The sequence below is a fragment of the Clupea harengus genome, chromosome 25, assembly GCF_900700415.2.
Source record: "Clupea harengus chromosome 25, Ch_v2.0.2, whole genome shotgun sequence".
In the NCBI taxonomy this organism is placed as follows: domain Eukaryota; kingdom Metazoa; phylum Chordata; class Actinopteri; order Clupeiformes; family Clupeidae; genus Clupea; species Clupea harengus.
This window is the reverse complement of record NC_045176.1, coordinates 1284581-1305084: the sequence shown is the minus strand read 5'-3', so window position 1 is coordinate 1305084 and position 20504 is coordinate 1284581. Positions and strand designations below refer to the sequence as shown.

The 20504-nt window shown below is 44.4% G+C and overlaps 1 protein-coding gene across 3 annotated transcripts; it reads right to left on the bottom strand.

Annotated features, from left to right (window-relative positions):
- LOC105906475 (NACHT, LRR and PYD domains-containing protein 6-like) lies at nucleotides 1-20132 on the bottom strand. Of its 3 annotated transcripts, XM_031562950.2 has the most exons (18): nucleotides 19977-20132; nucleotides 18442-18906; nucleotides 16892-17011; nucleotides 16274-16342; nucleotides 13567-15289; nucleotides 13144-13221; nucleotides 12409-12561; nucleotides 11739-11849; nucleotides 10969-11094; nucleotides 10647-10793; nucleotides 10368-10454; nucleotides 8301-8429; nucleotides 6939-7076; nucleotides 3577-3666; nucleotides 3289-3426; nucleotides 2729-2866; nucleotides 2207-2329; nucleotides 1-1354 (listed from the first exon to the last, which is right to left on the bottom strand). In XM_031562950.2, the coding sequence occupies exons 1-18, from the start codon at nucleotides 20002-20004 to the stop codon at nucleotides 1081-1083; spliced, it is 4137 nt and encodes a 1378-aa protein (XP_031418810.1). In that variant the 5' UTR covers nucleotides 20005-20132; the 3' UTR covers nucleotides 1-1080. The 3 variants fall into 3 exon arrangements, with proteins under 3 accessions (XP_031418810.1, XP_042559672.1, XP_031418811.1); XM_042703738.1 differs by lacking the exons at nucleotides 1-1354; nucleotides 2207-2329; nucleotides 2729-2866; nucleotides 3289-3426 and adding an exon at nucleotides 3922-4110 and having other exon boundaries at nucleotides 19977-20131; XM_031562951.2 differs by lacking the exons at nucleotides 1-1354; nucleotides 2207-2329; nucleotides 2729-2866; nucleotides 3289-3426 and adding an exon at nucleotides 3953-4110 and having other exon boundaries at nucleotides 19977-20131.
- Nucleotides 20133-20504: the final 372 nt, after the last annotated feature.

Genomic DNA, 20504 nt, shown 5'->3' with positions numbered 1-20504 from the left:
AAAAAAGATCTTCAATGGTAAGACTTGTTTGTTGCGCCTCCTCTGGTGTAGCATATAACGTGAGTTTTATTTAGGGCTAGCAGATGCCTGGCGTGTGTATTGTGTAGGCTATTTTATTCCGTTCTTGCAATGTGAATAATTTAATTTCAATATGCTTATTGGCCCTCTTATGCGTTTAACAGCACTTGTTTGTGTGAGCGAGTGCATTTATCTGTTGATGCCGAGTTTAATAAAGGCAGGCTATTCATTAAAAAAAGTACGTAAATGTGTCATTAGTATGAACAGTTGAGACATTGTCTCCGTTGGGCTCGGGTCGGGTTCGGACAAAATATTTGAATGGCTGTCAGACGCGGGACAGAAAAATTTGGCCCAATCCACACTTTAGTGTGCGGGGAGGAGGTAGCTAGCATTTTTGCTTGAATTAAAAAAAAAAACATTTAAATGGCTAGTAGCACTGGCACCACATCATCATGATATGAAGTTTTACCTGACACAGTTATGTAATGTTGAAAAAACTATGTTAAAGTTATGTTTGTTCGACAGAATTACATAAAATACTGTAAATGGTGTAGCTAATAGTCAGGAAAATGCGGTAACCAAAACACCCCACCCCAATTCGCATTAATATGTGCGAATCATGAGCCTTTAGGTCTGACTGGACTCTGTCTCTGAGGGAATGGCTAGAGTATCGTCTTTACTGGGGGGCTTTCCATCCTGTAATGTTATGGCTTCCAGATGTGAAAGAGGTTCAGGATGAAACGGAAACTGAAAGGATGATCAAGTGTATCACCTCACGCAGAGAGCACAGCATCAGGACATGCACCATAGAGACTGAAAGAATGATCAAGTGCCCATTTAGATCTCAACTTCTCTCAAGACCCACAGCCCACATTTCCATGAGCTGGGGGAGTGTAGCCTTATGAGCTGGGGAGTGTAGCCTTATGAGCTGGGGGAGTGTAGCCTTATGAGCTGGGGGAGTGTAGTCTTATGAGCTGGGGAGTGTAGCCTTATGAGCTGGGGGAGTGTAGCCTTATGAGCTGGGGGAGTGTAGCCCAGGCTGGAGGTGGATCATACAAACACTCACAGCAGTACACACCCACATGGTAAGTCCTTTCCACACCTACACAGACAGTCCTTTCCACCCTGCCGTGGATTCAGCAGGCTTCTGCGCTCCTCCACCTCCTTGTCCTCCTCCTCAGCTCCCCCCTCCTCCAGGGGTGTGTGTGTGAGCCCCTCCAGGAGTGTGTGTGTGAACTCCTCCAGCCCGCGGCTCTGCAGCTGAACCCTGTTGTTACAACTCCGCTCCCAGTCCTCTGGAGCAGCGCAGTGATCCGAGTCTTTCCCACATCTCCTCCTACAGACAGGGGAACAGAACACACACACACACACACACACATCAATGCACACATCACTATACATCACACACACATCACTACACAACACACACACACACACACACACATCACACACACATCACTACACAACACACACACACACATCTATGCACACATCACTACACACGACACACATCAATACACACAACACACACATCAATGCACTATACAACTATCACTATGCAACACACACACATCACTACACAACACACACATCAATGCACACATCACTACACAACACAACACACACACATCACTACACAACACACACACACATATCACACACATCACTGTGTACATCACTACACACACATCACTACACAACACACATACACACGATACTACATACTTAACTACAGAACACACACAGACACACCACTACATACTACATACTTACAGCGACATGTTGTTATTGAACACAATGCACATACTACTCCCAGCGACATGTTGTTATTGAACACAATGCACAAACTAGTCCCAGCGACATGTTGTTATTGAACACAATGCACATGCTAGTCCCAGCGACATGTTGTTATTGAACACAATGCACATGCTAGTCCCAGCGACATGTTGTTATTGAACACAATGCACATGCTAGTCCCAGCGACATGTTGTTATTGAACACAATGCACATGCCAGTCTCAGCAACATGTTGTTTCCTCATCCTTCTGCATGAATAGTACTGAAAGATTAGTTTAATATCAATCGTAGCGCAACAGGCAGATGTGTGAAACATCTGTTTGAACTCTTTTTCAGTAGAGGTACTCACCCTGTAAGTGTTAGAGTGAGCTGACACCAGTAGAGTTACTCACCCTGTAAGTGTTAGAGTGAGGTGTGGACGACTCAGTGACTTCTTCAGTGTCTGTAGTCCATCCTGCAGGGACTGGATCCCTTCCTCCAGCAGTAGTCCCTTCCCCCCTTCTCCAGTATCCAGCCTTGAATGGGAAAGATCCGCAGTGAGACTCAGCAACATGACTGAAAGATCCCCAGTGAGACTCAGCAACATGACTGATCCCCAGTGAGACTCAGCAACATGACTGATCCCCAGTGAGACTCAGCAACATGACTGTAAAAGGTTATGATGTAGCACTAGGACCCAGAGGCTGGGGAGGACCCGCTGCTATCTGGAGATCTAAAGTACAGAGCTATTTATTTCACTATAAACTCGCAGTATCATCAACACTCTCTCAAGGTGCTTTACAAATCTGGCCTGTGGTCACTTCCCGATCCCAATCTCTCTCCCACCCCCTTCCTGTCACAGTCTTCACTACCCTATCTACATAAGACAAAAGCCCCAAAAATAAAAACTTAAAAATAAAAAAGTGTTGGCTCACGTGATGTTGACTAGTGTGGGGCAGGCTTGTATGAGAGAGCAGAGGGTGCCTGCCCAGCTCCCAGTCAGGCAGCCGATGACCAGTTTGATCTTCTGGAGGCCAGGGACAGATGACACATGATCCACAAACTCAGGTGTGCTGCAAAGTGAGCAAAACACACATCCATCTAATCAGCCACAGGTGAACGTCGGAATGTAAGTATTTTCATAACTGTGTGTTGTGTGTTGTACAAACAGACGCATGCACATACGCTAACGCACGCACACACACACGTACAATGTATGGTATAGGGCTCATCCTTAAGGCGTATGGTACCAGGAACATGCTTAGGGAGCGTGGTTTGATGTCAGATTTGTGTGTTTGTAATTCTGAGGCTTGGTTTTATAAAAGCAGCACGTACCCCTCGTCACATTCGTGTGTGTGTGTGTGTGTGTGAGATATATAAACTACCGCTAGACACCACACACTAGGAGCGAGAGAGAGGGGTAAGTGTGTGTGTGTGTGTGTGTGTGTGTGTGTGTGTGTGTGTGTGTGTGTGTGTAATTCTGAGGAGCACTTACCCCTCGTCTAAATCTCTCAGCTCACGGATCTTGTGACAGTCGATGCTGGCGATCTCGGAGCGCGGTACAGTGATCGAGATGTCTGTGATCTGGGCCTCAGTAAGTGGAGTCAGATGCTTGTTGTATTCCACCACCAGCCTGAAGCAACCAAAGAAGCAACATCATATCCACACACGTGCTATGAGCCATTCCTTGGTCTTGGTGTTGTCACTCTACATTCTAAAACATATCAAGGTGAGGATTACAAGGAAAATGAACTGAAAGAAACACCACCTCAAAGACACTCACATGATGTTATCCTTGTCCTCCTTTTCCACACTGAGAAATGAGTAGATGCTGTCCCCGTCGGTGTGAGTAAGGGGTTCATTTATTCTGAGACTGCAGAGTACAGAAGAGAGTGTATCCAGGAGTGCAATCAGGTTTGACTGAAATAAGTCCGTTTGAGGATCAATAACGACACTGACCTGAGTACAGTCAAGTCATCTCTCACATTTAGTCTTACAATTCTACTGCATTAAACTACAGAGATGCAGCATGTATTGATCACCTTCCAACATGACGATCTTTACCGTGTCAGAAAATCCACATATTCAATGACAAAATAAGAAACAGCCTTCCTTGACATTTGTTTACCTGGCAAATACCTCAATCCAAAGGGACTTACAGGCGAGGCGTAATCAGAGCAAGGAGCCGATGGAGGGGAAAGCAGCGAATACTGTAAACAGCTTCAGTTTCACCTGCAAGAAGCACCAGGCAGCTGAGAGGAGACGGCAGGAAGTGCAGTGGAAACAGCCAGAAGAGTCAGACAGCGCAGTGACAGAGCTAGATGGAAAATAATTTGATTTTGATTTTGATTGATTTAGAAGATTTTGTTAAGGAATAGAGGGTGTTAGTACACAGGTACAAACACAAACGTACAGAAGTACACAGGTACAAACACACAGGTACACAAGTACACAGGTACACAAGTACACAGGTACAAACACAGACGTACACAAGTACACAGGTACAAACACACAGGTACACAAGTACACAGGTACAAACACACAGGTACAAGCAAACAGGCACAGAAGTAGATACACAGATACAGATGTACACAGGCACAGAAGCAGACACAGAGGTACAGATGTAGATACACAGATACAGAAGTACACAGGCACCGAAGCAGACACAGAGGTACAGATGTAGATACACAGATACAGATGTACACAGGCACAGAAGCAGACACAGAGGTACAGATGTAGATACACAGGTACAGATGTACACAGGTAAAAACACACTGGTAAAATGTGTTTGGCCTTCCCTGAAACAGTACCAAGCCTATAGAAGGGGCCTCCCCTCTGAGTGGGTAGCAAGGGTGGTTGAGAGATCTGAGAGGGTATCAAGGGTGGTTGAGAGATCAGAGAGGGTGGTTGAGAGATCTGACAGGGTAGCAAGGGTGGTTGAGAGATCTGAGAGGGTACCAAGGGTGGTTGAGAGATCTGAGAGGGTAGCCAGGGTGGTTGAGAGATCTGAGAGGGTAGCAATGGTTGGAAGGGTAGCAAGTTGTTGGGGGTGTTTCCCTCAGTCTTCCAAGCGTGGCAAACAGGGGGTCTAGGAGGATAGAGGGGTTTGAAAGAGTTGAGAGTTGTTAAGAGAATAGACAAGTTTTAAATGTTTGAAAGGGTTGAGCGAGTTTAGAGGGTAGACATGCCTGAATGAGTTGTTAGAATTATTCAAACCAATTTTTGGACCACTTGAGAGTTGTTAAGACAGAGATGTTGAAAGCTGAGAGGCAGAGGTTGAGAGTGGTTTTATGAGGATCTCTGAAAGAGTTGATAGTGTTGTTATCTACGAGTACAGAGTGATGAGCTCACCTGCAGTACTCTAGAGGTGAGAGAGTGAGAGTGAGGAGCTCACCTGCAGTACTGTAGAGGTGAGAGAGTGAGGAGCTCACCTGCAGTACTCTAGAGGTGAGAGAGTGAGAGTGAGGAGATCACCTGCAGTACTCTAGAGGTGAGAGAGTGAGAGTGAGGAGCTCACCTGCAGTACTCTAGAGGTGAGAGAGTGAGGAGCTCACCTGCAGTACTCTAGAGGTGAGAGAGTGAGAGTGAGGAGATCACCTGCAGTACTGTAGAGGTGAGAGAGTGAGGAGCTCACCTGCAGTACTCTAGAGGTGAGAGAGTGAGAGTGAGGAGATCACCTGCAGTACTCTAGAGGTGTGAGAGTGAGGAGATCACCTGCAGTACTCTAGAGGTGAGAGAGTGATGAGTTCACCTGCAGTACTCTAGAGGTGAGAGAGTGAGAGTGAGGAGATCACCTGCAGTACTCTAGAGGTGAGAGAGTGAGAGTGATGAGATCACCTGCAGTACTGTAGAGGTGAGAGAGTGAGGAGCTCACCTGCAGTACTCTAGAGGTGAGAGAGTGAGAGTGAGGAGCTCACCTGCAGTACTGTAGAGGTGAGAGAGTGAGGAGCTCACCTGCAGTACTCTAGAGGTGAGAGAGTGAGAGTGAGGAGATCACCTGCAGTACTCTAGAGGTGAGAGAGTGAGAGTGAGGAGCTCACCTGCAGTACTCTAGAGGTGAGAGAGTGAGGAGCTCACCTGCAGTACTCTAGAGGTGAGAGAGTGAGAGTGAGGAGATCACCTGCAGTACTGTAGAGGTGAGAGAGTGAGGAGCTCACCTGCAGTACTCTAGAGGTGAGAGAGTGAGAGTGAGGAGATCACCTGCAGTACTCTAGAGGTGTGAGAGTGAGGAGATCACCTGCAGTACTCTAGAGGTGAGAGAGTGATGAGTTCACCTGCAGTACTCTAGAGGTGAGAGAGTGAGAGTGAGGAGCTCACCTGCAGTACTGTAGAGGTGAGAGAGTGAGGAGTTCACCTGCAGTACTGTAGAGGTGAGAGAGTGAGAGTGAGGAGCTCACCTGCAGTACTCTAGAGGTGAGAGAGTGAGAGTGAGGAGCTCACCTGCAGTACTCTAGAGGTGAGAGAGTGAGGAGCTCACCTGCAGTACTCTAGAGGTGAGAGAGTGAGAGTGAGGAGATCACCTGCAGTACTGTAGAGGTGAGAGAGTGAGGAGCTCACCTGCAGTACTCTAGAGGTGAGAGAGTGAGAGTGAGGAGATCACCTGCAGTACTCTAGAGGTGTGAGAGTGAGGAGATCACCTGCAGTACTCTAGAGGTGAGAGAGTGATGAGTTCACCTGCAGTACTCTAGAGGTGAGAGAGTGAGAGTGAGGAGATCACCTGCAGTACTCTAGAGGTGAGAGAGTGAGAGTGATGAGATCACCTGCAGTACTCTAGAGGTGAGAGTGGAGTTCACCTGCAGTACTCTAGAGGTGAGAGAGTGATGAGTTCACCTGCAGTACTCTAGAGGTGAGAGAGTGAGAGTGAGGAGCTCACCTGCAGTACTCTAGAGGTGAGAGAGTGATGACCTGCAGTACTCTAGAGGTGAGAGAGTGAGAGTTGAGATCACCTGCAGTACTCTAGAGGTGAGAGAGTGAGAGTTGAGATCACCTGCAGTACTCTAGAGGTGAGAGAGTGAGGAGTTCACCTGCAGTACTCTAGAGGTGAGAGAGTGAGAGAGAGTGAGGAGTTCACCTGCAGTACTCTAGAGGTGAGAGAGTGAGGAGATCACCTGCAGTACTCTAGAGGTGAGAGAGTGAGGAGCTCACCTGCAGTACTCTAGAGGTGAACAGGCTGGGGTCTGGATGAGGGAGAGGAGGTCAGCAGCCCAACGCTCAATCAGGCAGGTCACCTGCAGCATCAGCCTCTGAAGACCCCTCACAGCATGCAGGAAAGTCAGATCCACACTACACACACACACACACACACACACACACACACACATACACAAACAAAAGACAAAGATTTACTTCAGCTATGAACAACAAACCCCCAAACAAACACGTATTGAAAGCATTTGTATCTCCCAAGTTCCATGTATTCAGACTTTATAAAGTAACAAACGTACACACACACACACACACACACACACACACACACACACACACACACACACACACACACACACACACACACACACAGGTATATGATACTGTCACAGCCCGGCCTGGTTCACGCCCTCTGTAGTCTGTGATCTGGCATGTCAGTGCTGTTCTGTGTGCTCCGTGCCAGGTTTTCCCTCTGCCCTGTCTCCTGACTGACAAGCAGGGCACCCAATCACGGGTGCATGCTCCACCACACCTGACTCCACTCTCCTCGTCTGCCACGGCTTTAAGAGCACACCAGGCCTGACATTCAGTGCCAGATTATCGAGTATTTTTCCTGAGCCTTGTTGGAGAGCTACTTCTGGAGTCTGTCTTCAACCCAACCCAACCCAAGCCTAGTCTCGACCCAAGCCAAGCCTAGTCTCGACCCATGCCTAGTCTCGACCCAAGCCAAGCCTAGTCTCGACCCATGCCTAGTCTCGACCCATGCCTAGTCTCGACCCATGCCTAGTCTCGACCCAAGCCTAGTCTCGACCCAAGCCTAGTCTCGACCCATGCCTGTTTTTGGACTCAGATACTTGCCTTGTGTTTTTGGAAACTTTTGCCCATCTGCCAATCTGTTGCCAACCTCTTTCTGTGTTACCGCGTGAGTCAAGCCACGTCCCTTTTGTACCGCTGCCTGTATTTTTGCCTACCTGTGTACCAACCTCTCTGCCTGTTTTTGACTACTGGATTTTGCCTGAACCTTACCTGTACCTCTGCTGTGACCTTTGACCTTTGAGTTCCCTTTTTTACTTTTCTGTTGCCAACTGGGTGTCTTGCCTGACTGCTTCTCTTTCTACGCATTAAAGAACACCTTAACTGGCCTGCTGTTCCTGAGTTCTACGCATTAAAGAACACCTTAACTGGCCTGCTGTTTCTGAGTTCTACGCATTAAAGAACACCTTAACTGGCCTGCTGTTTCTGAGTTCTGCTTTTGAGTTCACTACCTTTACCTGGCCTCACCGGCCCTGACAGATATGAAGCAACATGAAGGCTTTTCCTAACACAATCACCAAACGTGTGTTTGACAGAATAGAAACCTACCCTCCAGGTACTTCACTGAGTGTGCTGAGCTTCTGGAACACACAGGGCCAATCAGATTCCTCTAAGGGGGTTGCTATGGCGAGTGTGATTTCTGAGAATAGGTCTCCAGGCGGGTGTTTCACAGTTAACCTATGGCAGAGAAAACCAGGGTGAAATTATAGAACCGCAAAAGCAAGTTTTTATATATACAGTATATATTTATATACAGCGCGATTCAAACACATTGGTCATTCAAAGGGGTTTTTCAAATGAGCAAATAAAATAACAGAAAAATAAGAAATTCCAAATAAAAATATTAGATTTCAATAGTTGGGTTAATTTTACGGAAACCAAAGTATAATTAATTCACACTTGGTAAACACGGTAATCAAGCATGGTAAACAGACGAAAAAAAAGTCCTGACTCCATACTTTTGAAGCGGTCATAAAGTCTGAATATGCGTCCATTCCTCAATTAATTATATTCCTTTAGTCCGTAAGGGTCCACCATCAAAAAAAAAAAAAAAAAAAAATGTTTGATTAAAAAGAATCAAAGTTTTGAATATTGTCATGTGATGTCCATTGGTCTCTCCCTGCTAACTTTTTTCGTCAAACGAAGACAGTTCTGACCAGACTGTTCCATGTTCCATGCTCTTTGTCGTTACCTTGCTGGGTTAGGGTTAGTGTCCTTGCTGCTACAAAATAAAAGTCTCCCCATCTTTCTCTGTTTAGTTCTCAAGCATCTTCCTTTCCGGTGTGGTTAAAATAATCCATCTTTCCGGTGTGGTTTGAATAATCCATTGGATAGTATTTCCCATCTTTGCTGAGTTGAAAGAAAGGAAAGCCTGTCCCGTATAGACATCTTCTATTAGGAGGTTTACCACTTACTCTGAGTTAACTTATCCAGGTTTGTCACTAAACCACGTACGAGGAATACCCCCCCCCCCAGGTGATTGACCGCATGTTGTGGTTTTACAGCAACAGCTTCCAAATGAAAATGCCACACCTCAAAATCAACCTTTTACATGCTATGTTATTTCATGATGAAATAACGAGGGAACACCCCCCCCCCTCTCTCTCTCTCTCTTTCTCCCTCTCTCTCTCTTTCTCTCTATCTCCCTCCCACCACCCCCCTCTCTCTCACACCTGCTCAGTTTTAGAGTCAATTGTCCAACTACCTTTTGGTCCCTTGAAATGACTACCGTAATTTCCGGACTATAAGCCGCTACTTTTTCCCCATGCTTTGAACCTCGCGGCTTAAACAATGACGCGGCTAATTTATGGATTATGATACCTGTTACGGTGGCTTTGTGGAGCTAGGATGCTAGCATGGATGCAGCCGCATGGATGCTTAGCTCCACGCGATTTCTCAGTATCTCTCAATAACTTAACTAATGTCAAAATAACCACAGTCTACCGGCATAGACAGAACACAACTCAAAACACTTTAGAAAATAAAAGTTTACTACAATACAAATCCAGTCTTCAAGTTCTTTAGCTCACTGGTTTCAAACTAGCGTCTTTCTTCTATCTCTCTGTCTTCAATCTAACGTTCTAGCTTCTGATTGACTCTTGCAACTGTGCTCTCTTAAAGCAACAGTGCACTTATCGTAACTGGCAAAACTAATAATATGCATCACTAGTGTATTACTTTTGATATTAATTTTAGCCTGTGTAAAGTTCATTTGTTTCAATGTACCGCTAGGCACCTGCGGCTTATAGACATGTGCGGCTTATTTATGTTAAAAATAATTATTTTTGAAAAATTCAGTGGGTGAGGCTTATATTCAGGTGCGCTCAATAGTCCGGAAATTACGGTATGTATAAAAATTGTTGCAATTCCTAAATTCTTCCTCCAATTCTGATGTAAAAACCCTCAAATTAAAGCTGAAGGTCTGCACTTCAATTGCACCTCGATGATTTCATTATGAAAATTGTGCCACTGTCAAAATATTTCCTGACCTAACTAAGTATATAAACAGTATATCATATACACTGTGTGTATGTATATTACTCATAGCTTCTGTGAATACAGGCCTGTGCATAAGCGTGTAGTAAGGAGTTGAAAGGAGACACAAGAGGAGCTCACTGATAAAAGGCGCTGGTCATCCTCAGACAGACCAGATCTGAACACAGACTCTCCCCCTGTCCTCCAGCCTTCTCCGACTGCTTACACCTGTAGGGAAGGGACACATTCAGAGTCAACTCACAACTCTGTCAAACCAAGATGGGAAGGGTTATTCAAGATGACAAAACTGACACTGTCTTTGTCCCACACACATACACATACACGCACGCACGCACGCAAACACACACACACACACACACACACTCACACACACACACACACACACACACACACACTCACCCTCCACTCTGTAGAGTGGGGCAGGCCTGGAAGAGGGAGAGGAACTTGGTGGCCACGTCCACAGTCAGGGAGCTGAAGACCAACTCCACCATCTTTACGTCAGGAACACGGATGAGAGAGGACTGCAGAGCAGTACAGCTTAGAGGGCTATGAAAACACACACACACACACACACACACACACACACCAATGCATGCACACACACACACACACACACACACACACACACACAGACATATAATATCATATCATGTAGAATAGGCACCTACCTCTCTCCCAGAGTGTGTACGGTCTGTAGCAGGTGTGTAGAATAGGCACTTACCGACTTGTGTATACGGTCTGTAGAAGGTCAGTCCAGGTGTTGCTGAAGCGCTCAGATGAAGCTGCCTGACTGATGGAGATCTGTAACATGCATGGCTCCGATTGGCCAATCTGTGCCCCAAGCCCCCTGAAACAGAAACACACTCGTGAGAGGGATAGGTATATGCATTACACACACACACACACACACACTCGTGAGAGGGACAGGCACCGTGAATCCTCAAATTGTGGCCGGGGTCTTTTATTTACTTAGGCTGCACAGCGCACAGGCCTTTATTTGCTTTTATTTACTTAGGCTGCACAGCGCACAGGCCTTTATTTGGGGCAGGCTTGTATTAGGGGCAGGCCTTTATTTCTTACTTATCTCCTGTTATAGAATTTTATTATTTAAATCAAATAATGGGCATAATTACAGTAGGCTAATATCATTCATTGCATATGTGTTAAACACTTCCTGCAACCATTTACCGGTAGGCTACCAGTAGAATGAAACCAGTAAGCCTATAGGCTAATCAACTTACTGTAGGCTAACCATTTATAAATTAATCAGTAAAAAACCATAGTGTCAGTCTTAAGAAAAATCGTTTATTGCAGATCTTTTCCAATGCCAAATAAAAGGTTTATCGCGTAGCGCTTTATGTGCAATGTCAACATAACAACGAAGTTATGGTCACACACACACACACACACACATACACACACACACACACACATACACACACACACACACACACACACACACACACACACACACAGATCTCCATGTCTTACAGTGTAAGAGTGTGTTTGCATCGGAGAGGCTCTGTGCTGATAATCTTTCTCTCCAGGTTGATGTCCAGTCCATCAGTTTCCCCCTCCTGTGGTGTGTCAGTGTGGTGGCCACTGCAAAACACACACACACACACACACACACACACACACACACACACACACACACACACACACACACACACAGTACATTTGTATATTTACTCAGAAACCAACGAGCAAAACACACAGTCTGCCTGACTTGTGAATTACTTTAACTTTACTTGTGCTGTCGTACACTTTTAAAACAAGGAATAATACCAGAACTGCATTCTTCTTGCATTTGTAGTCATGTGTGAGTGTGTGTCATTAGTGTGTGTGTGTGTGTGTCACACGTGAGTGTGTATGTGTGTGTGTGGTCAGTGAGAGTGGCTGACGAGGGGAGGGTGCAAGCTGGTGGGTTTATCTGTTTTTAGTTGTTTTTTAACTACCTTTGTTTGTAAGTTTAAGATATAATAAAAGGACCTGCATTGCTGAAACACCCTCGTCGTGTCTCTTGGAACGCTGGGAGTTCACAGTGTGTGCGTGTCTACGTGTGTATGTGTGTGTAAGTGTGTGTGTGTGTGTGTGTGTGTGTGTAAGTGTGTGTGTACGTGTGTGCAGAGTGTGTTGTACAGAGTGTGTTGTTTCCTACCACATATCCTCCTTCTCCGTGGTGATGGTTGTCGCGGTGGAGTTCTCATAGGGAATCCTCAGGGTGAGATCAACAGCATCCACCCGTCTCTGTTTGGCAAGGGCATTAAGGACCTGCACTAGACCCCCCAGAGAAAGGCTGCTGTTTTTTAAGCTGTGAAAAGGAAATTAAATGTCGTGACTGACCCCTCTGAATCTGTGGTCTTAAATCCTTCTTGAAAAGGGACAACCTGAGGGTCTGACAATGCAATGTACCGCAGTACAATACTCTATTACACGACTGACACTAGGGCTAAACGATTTTGGAAAATAATCTAATTGCGATTTTTTTTCCGCCAATATTGCGATCGCGATTTAATATGCGATTTTTTTTTTATTTTAGCCTCAATTTTCCCCCAACAAAACGTAATAAATGATTTTAATATGACCAACACAATATTAGATACATTTAGTGTAAAATATTCTTTCCCACATTATACATTTTTATTTAACTGCTCATTACAGAAACAAGAACAACAAATCAGTGGCTTTGCCACTGTGCATTTAATTCAATATTTTTTTTTTAGACCACGTTGTAATCACGCACTATGCGGTTAGAAAATCGTGTTTTATCATATCGCGAATTTATCGCAAATGCAATTAATCGTTCAGCCCTAACTGACACCATCATCTGAAAGCAAACAGTGATGATAGAATTGTCACTAAGGGATCATAAGGGGAGTATAAAGGGTCTTACTGCAGGTCTGTCACGATCTTGTCTTCTCCTAAAGCAGTGATCAGATCCTCACCATCTCTCAGGTCTTCCACCACCAGCCTTTAACACATCAACAACACTGTACTGTTTCTGACTGTTCAGCTGGTCTAGTCATGTTCATTCAGGTTTAATTTACAAGAACAATTTACATTTAGCTAGCTATCAAAATAAAGTATATGAGCAGAAAATATATGAATGAAACCAAAGTTAACTGTGTGTATAAAGGCCATTTGTCAAGTCTAGCATGCATACAATTTGAGAGCTGGTGCTTTTAAAGGGCAGAAAGTATAATTGAAGGCTGTCTCTTTTTGTAGTTGAGCAGGTTGTGATGGTTGTTTATACGCTGCTACTGTGAAAACTGCAACTGCTGTAAATCAGCATTCTTATGACGATGGTCACACTCACCCTAGTTCCTTACACTTAACCAGAGCCTCGGTGAGCACCTTCAGCTTCTCGGCGGTGAGGTTGCAGTGTGTGAGCGTCAGGCGCTCCATGTCCTGGCAGTGCCGTACGCAGTAGGCCAGCACACTGCAGTCCGTCTTCTTCAAAGGGATGCCGTCCAGGTTGATTCTGTTCCAGTTCTCCATGACCTTCTGGACAAAGCCCTCCTCATGGACCTCATACAGGCACTGGAGAATGAACAGCTGAATGTTGTGAGTCCTTGGAAGTCCCTCCTCTGCCTCGATCAAGTCACAGATCCAATCTTCCAGCAGGGAGCGAATTTCTGGAAAGGCAGACAGCTGGTGGGATGACGTGACTTCCTTGTTTGAAAGGCCAAAGAGGAACTGGATGACAGGCAGCAGGTGGCTCATGTGGAGCTTCTGGTCGGTGACATTGAGCCCCTGCTTTACCTTGAGGAGCATCTCCTCAACTTGCTCCCGAGCAATGTCCGTATCACTTAAGAGGTAGAAGAGAGCAGCGAAGAACTCCTGGAAGCTGAGATGCATGAAGCTGTACTTCGTCTCGACGTTGAGCTTCCTCAGGAAGAACTTGCAAAGGAAAGGGACGAGTCTGTGATTCGACACCTTCTGCTTCACATCATATTCATCAAACAGCACTTTTTGTTTTGTGATTCCGTCCGCTGCAAGCTCGCCCAAGTTTTTCAAAAGGTTGGTCCATTCGCTCTCGTCTAGATCCGAACCATGATGCTTCATCTGTGTAAACACAAAGTGTGCAAATATGGAGGTGCTGGTGTCCAAATCAGTGATTATGTCTGTGCCTCCTTTGAACACGTCTTTGAAGACGTTGCAGACAATCCAACAGGTAACGGGAATGAAACAGGCTGTGAGGAGGGTTTCATTGTCCTTCACATGTTTCAGCGCTTTAATCCCAGCCTCTGGGTCTTCCTCTCTTGCGAAGAAGGCCTGGAAGTAGTTCTCCACCCCTCTGTCAGAGAACCCTAAGATCTCCGTGAAGCGTTGGGGGCCTTTCAGCATATCGCTGAGAGCCTTTAAAGCAGTGGACCTGGTGGTGACCAGCAAAGAGGACTTGCAAAGCATCCTACCGCTCAAGAGTGCTGCCAGAACCACGTTAACTGTTCCACGGTCTCGATGACTGAATTGGAGCGAGTCCACATGTGACAATCTGAGCTCATCAAAACCATCCACTAGGAAGAGCACCCTCTCTGGTATGTCCTGCAAAACCTTTAAGACTGTGGGTTTATCAATTCCATCACACTGCAGGAGATCTACCAGGCGAAGTTCATCTTTTACACCGTTGAGCTCCTTCACCTTCAGGTGAAAAACAAAATCAAAGCTGTCCTTGTACATTTCGTCAGATGCCCAGTCGTACATGATCTTCTGTGCAGTGAAAGACTTGCCGTATCCAGAGTGGCCCTGAAGGATGACAGCTTTTGGCACCTCCCCCTTGCTGTCTGGACTGAAGAGCTGTTCCAAGCTGGTGCAAAGGTAGTCCTTGCTGGCCCTGGTGAAGACCTGGTAGAGCTCCTCCCCTTTTTGACGGATCTCCTGCTCCCTCTCTTTCAGCTCGCGGTGCTTCTGAACTATCAGAAGGTCAATGTAGCGCTCGGACATGACGACATAATCTGCCCCAGGGCGTGAGTTGTACTCCCTCACTAGATTCCATGTTTTCTTTATGTGAGCCTTGTACTGGTCGATTGAAGTTTCATCTGCACACAAAAATGTTTTTTTCCTGTTAAATGTTATGATGACAAACAAAGAGACAGACATATTCAAACACGCCAGCTCATCAGTTGTCTATGATGTGCCATAGCTCCTTGCTTTTGATTGGGACGCTACAGACTGAACTCTTGTCCATTTCCTGTTTATAGTGTTCTGGCCCTGAACCATGACCAGATAACAAGAGGCAAAGTATCAGGATGTCATGAGTACACAAGTAAACTAGTGAAAGAGTGCGCAGGTATAGTAGTGAAAGATGTAAAGAGTACACAGGTATACTAGTGAAAGATGTAAAGAGTACGCAGGTATACTAGTGAAAGAGTACGCAGGTATACTAGTGAAAGAGTACGCAGGCATACTAGTGAAAGATGTAAAGAGTACACAGGTATACTAGTGAAAGAGTAGTCAGGTATACTAGTGAAAGATGTAAAGAGTATGCAGGTATACTGGTGAAAGATGTCAAGGGTACGCAGGTGTACTAGTGAAAGATGTAAAGAGTACGCAGGTATACTAGTGAAATATTTCAAGAGTATGCAAGTATGCTAGCAAAAGAGTACACAGGTATACTAGTGAAAGATGTAAAGAGTACACAGGTATACTAGTGAAAGAGTAGTCAGGTATACTAGTGAAAGATGTAAAGAGTATGCCGGTATACTGGTGAAAGATGTCAAGAGTATGCAGGTATACTAGTGAAAGATGTAAAGAGTACGCAGGTATACTAGTGAAAGATGTAAAGAGTATGCAGGTATACTAGTGAAAGGTATCTTGTCATTGTTCCTTCAGTGTGACACAATTATGGTTGGTGGGCTAGGCTACACAGTATTTATCTTTCACAACAAAAGTACATATTGCACACTTATTGAAAACACACACACAACTCTGTACACACTGAACATGTCAAGCATATCACTCACTCACACACACACACACACACACACACACACACACTGAACATATCACATTTGCAAACTTACATGATTTCTGACTATTTGGTTCAGATGTACTTCTATCCACTGTGTCACATTCACTCTTCCTCATCTCTCCTGTAGGAAATACAAGTGTCATTACATCAATGAAAACACACACACACACACACACACACACACACACACACACTCTTCCTTATCCCTCCTGTAGGAAATACAAGTGTCATTACATCAATGAAAACACAAACACACACACACACACACACACACACACACACACACGCACGCACACACACTCTCCCTTATCTCCCCTGTAGGAAATAAAAGTGTCATTACATCAATGAAAACACACACACATGCACACACACTCTCTTTTATCTCTACAGTAGGAAATAAAAGTGTCATTACATCAATGAAAACACAAACACACACACACACACACACAAACACACACACACACACACTCACGCACACACACACACACATACACACTGACTCAATCTTCCTATTCTGTCCTGTAGGAAATAAAAGTGTCATTTACATCAATGAAAACATAAACAGGAAGTGTAATATTGGCATACTAGACACATTAATTACAATCCTGCAACATTGTCTGTTTATCACACTTAAGCGAGATTAGGCCTAGTTTCCCCATAATCCACTTACCCTGTTTTTGTAGGATGGTTTTAATGTCTGAAATGTCATTTTGTAGGTTGTTCTGGCCACTTTGTAGGTCGTTTACGTCTCTTTGAATGATGTTCACTGTTTTATTCATCCCCTCTAGTACTGTAGGTTAGATGAGCAATGAACACATTTAACTGGATTAGACACCTTACGCTTCAGCTCTGTGTTTCAGAGCACACAGCCTATATGTACACAGTTTATGCTTCTGTGTTTCAGAACACACACAGCCTATATGTACACAGATTATGTCTCTGTGTGTTAGAGCACACACAGCCTATATGTACACTAGGGGTGGGAAAAAAAATCGATTCTTCGATTTCTCTCGATTCTCTCTAGAACGATTCTGTCTCGATTCAGAAAAGTTCATAATCGATTTTTTAAATAATTTTTTACACATCCATTTTGTGTTGAAATGCAAGCTGCCTCGATTATTGCATTGTTCATTGAAAGTCATAATTGTGACAAGGAAAAGCTTTTTCTCTAATAAAAAAATAGAGAAGGTAATTCATCTGTTTATTTTCTTTAATTATCAAACACAAAGTAGGAAGTGATTTGAGACTCTGAGTAGCAAACTCAAATGTTTTAAAAATCGACATGCATCGATAATCGTTTTATCTGTTTAGAACTGATAATGGATAATCGGTTTTGAATCTATAATCGGTTTAGAATCGATAATCGGTTTAGAATCGAATCCTTGACCACTTAATCAGAATCGAATTGAATCGTGAGGTGCCAAGAGATTCCCACCCCTAATGTACACAGTTCATGTCTGTGTTTCAGAGCACACAGCCTATATGTACACAGTTCATGTCTGTGTTTAAGAGCACACAGCCTATATGTACACAGTTTATGTATCTGTGTTTCAGAGCACACAGCCTATATGTACACAGTTTATGCTTCTGTGTTTAAGAGCACACAGCCTATATGTACACAGTTTATGTATCTGTGTTTCAGAGCACACACAGCCTATATGTACACAGTTCATGTCTCTGTGTTTCAGAACACACACAGCCTATATGTACACAGTTTATGCTTCTGTGTTTCAGAGCACACACAGCCTATATGTACAGAGTTTATGTCTCACAACTTGTTCCAGTTCGTCTGCATTCTCGAGGAGAACTAGCTTTGTGTGACACAGCTCTACAAATGTGACCACATGCATGCTGCATACAAACAGTAGACTACAGTAGACTACAATTCACTACAGTACACCACAGTCCACTACAGTCCACTACAGTTCACTACAGTCCACTACAGTACACTACAGTCCACTACATGTACACTACAGTCCACTACAGTCCACTACAGTACACTAAAGTACACTACAGTACACAGCATTCCCGTAAAGTCCACAATAACTCATATCTCCACAGACAGACTGCATTATGGGGCATGTCTCCACAGACAGACTGCATTATGGGGCATGTCTCCACAGACAGACTGCATTATGGGGCATGTCTCCACAGACAGACTGCATTATGGGGCATGTCTTGAGTGGGTTTTGGGGGTTGGGTTGAGAGGACTCATCTCACCTTTTTGCCACCCCAGTTGGTCGTCTTCTGCGTCACGCTGGTCCTCTTCCTCCCTCCGCTGGGCTTCAAACGCTTCACGGAGCTTCTTCAGCTGCTCCAGCTGCAGGCAGAGAGACAGCTGGTCCGACACTTCGCTCAGCCGTTTGTTCAGGTCAACAAACTGATCTTTCAGGTTGTTGGCCTTCATCGCGCGCAACAACCAGTGTTTGTTGCCATTGTTTCGCACCAGCTCCTCTGCAGAAGTCAGGATCTTCTTGAGTTTCGTCAGGGCACCTTGTACAAGGGGGTTGTCCAGATCCTCATCTGTCACGGCAACCACAACACTCTCTATGACCTTGACTCTCTCTACCAGCCGACCACAGCGCTCCTTGTTGGCCTTCACCTCTTCGTAGCACCCATACAGCGCTGAAGCCACAGTCAGGACTGGACTAACATACTCGGAGACTTCTAAAGCAAACTCCAGGCCTGTGAGTGGAAGCAGAGAAAAAAAGATTGTTTTATCGACATTAAAAGTGAGATCCATTTTGCTGCGTTTTCTATTCCCCTCAGTAGTGACAGCACTTAAAACCAGGCTGGCTCCGATCTGGACACCTTCAACTGTCCACCCCAGAATCCTCAAGTACCTTGCGAGAGGGGCGGCATTCCAATCATATTTATTTTAAAATCATGTTTAATTACATATTTTATTCATAGTCATTCGTGGGTTGCAAAACAGGAAACACAACATGTCATTTTTAGATTTTTAGAAGTCTTTTTTTTTACATATATATATATATATATATATTTATGTTTCATATAATTATATAATTGGTGTTTTTTGGTGATAGTTGCTGTATGTCATGCGGTAAAAGGTGTTCTTTCATCTTCACAGGGTTTCCAACCCAGACCTCAGAGTTGGCCTATTTGTGAATAACCTGTGTGGCTACTGGCAATGACAGTTAAGTTCATCTGTCCCTAACATGACAAAAATAGTCACCTATAAAACCTATAAAAACCATACCTCGAAAATCCTGCATACTGTTGCTTAAGTATAATTCAGAGGTGATCTAGGGCTAGGCTATACTTCTTGACCCTGATATGGTCATACATTTGATGCAAAACATTATTCAGAGGAAAACGACGAGCAAAATCACAAAACAACGTCCCAAGAAGCGGCCCTGTGAAGTGAACTTTGCCCGACGCGTAGGCGATGGCCTTGAGCCAAATGATGCAACCTCGACAAAGGAGTGGCACGGGTGATTTCACGGAACACAATTTAACAGACGCCATGAATGTGCTGGATTGGCGTTTGAAAAACATGTTAACAACTTTAAATTGCTTCGTTTAGGGGAACAGCTTAACTTCACTTCACTTCAATGTACACAACGAGGCATTCCTGGATTCGCATTCTGCTTGTACAACTTTTCTCTGAGATTCTGATCATATCCGGCTTAGTAGGCTACACTACACTGGAAGCCTTTAACACGTTTAACAACAACAACAAAACACGAATATAATGTACATACATACGTTATTGAATTGGCGGGCTAATTTACCTGATTTTACAGCGGACAGAACCGCCATCCTCCAGCCCAACTGTCTCGCAACTTGGAGAAGTGAAACCAATCTTTTTTACGACGAAGATGACGTCAGATGACGTTGACTATTCGAAGAACGCAAGTGAAGCGATTTAAGGTTAGTAGATAGTCAGTTGGCTTAACGACGCGATCGTGACAAGAGTGATTAAAGCATGACATTTGGCACACAATTAGCTTATACCCTACCTAATGATATTAGAAGGGGGGCATTATATCTTCCGTTTATGGAGATATTTACTTTTGACCGAAATCAAAGATATGCGTTACCTGTGGTACGATTTTTGAAACAGTTATTTTGCCTAGAAAATGCTTACCAAATAAGTAATAAAACAGTTATTTATGCATGTTTGGGTTTTGTTGTTTGTTTTTGATATGCACTAGTTAAAACAAATGTCCCTTTAAGTAGCAAAATTAAACAGACAAAAAGACTTGTGGTGCCGTCTGTCGGAGAAGGAACATCCTGCATTGCCTGTGACGTCCAATGTC

Excerpts from the sequence above, each read along its gene's own strand:
- LOC105906475 (XM_031562950.2), bottom strand. The coding sequence starts at position 20,004 with ATGGCGGTTCTGTCCGCTGTAAAATCAG. Across the intron at positions 13,222-13,566 it reads GTTAAGTGTAAGGAACTAGG|GCTGGTGGTGGAAGACCTGA; the intron begins GTGAGTGTGACC and ends GATGTGTTAAAG. Across the intron at positions 7,077-8,300 it reads CTCAGTGAAGTACCTGGAGG|TGTGGATCTGACTTTCCTGC; the intron begins GTAGGTTTCTAT and ends GTGTGTGTGTAG.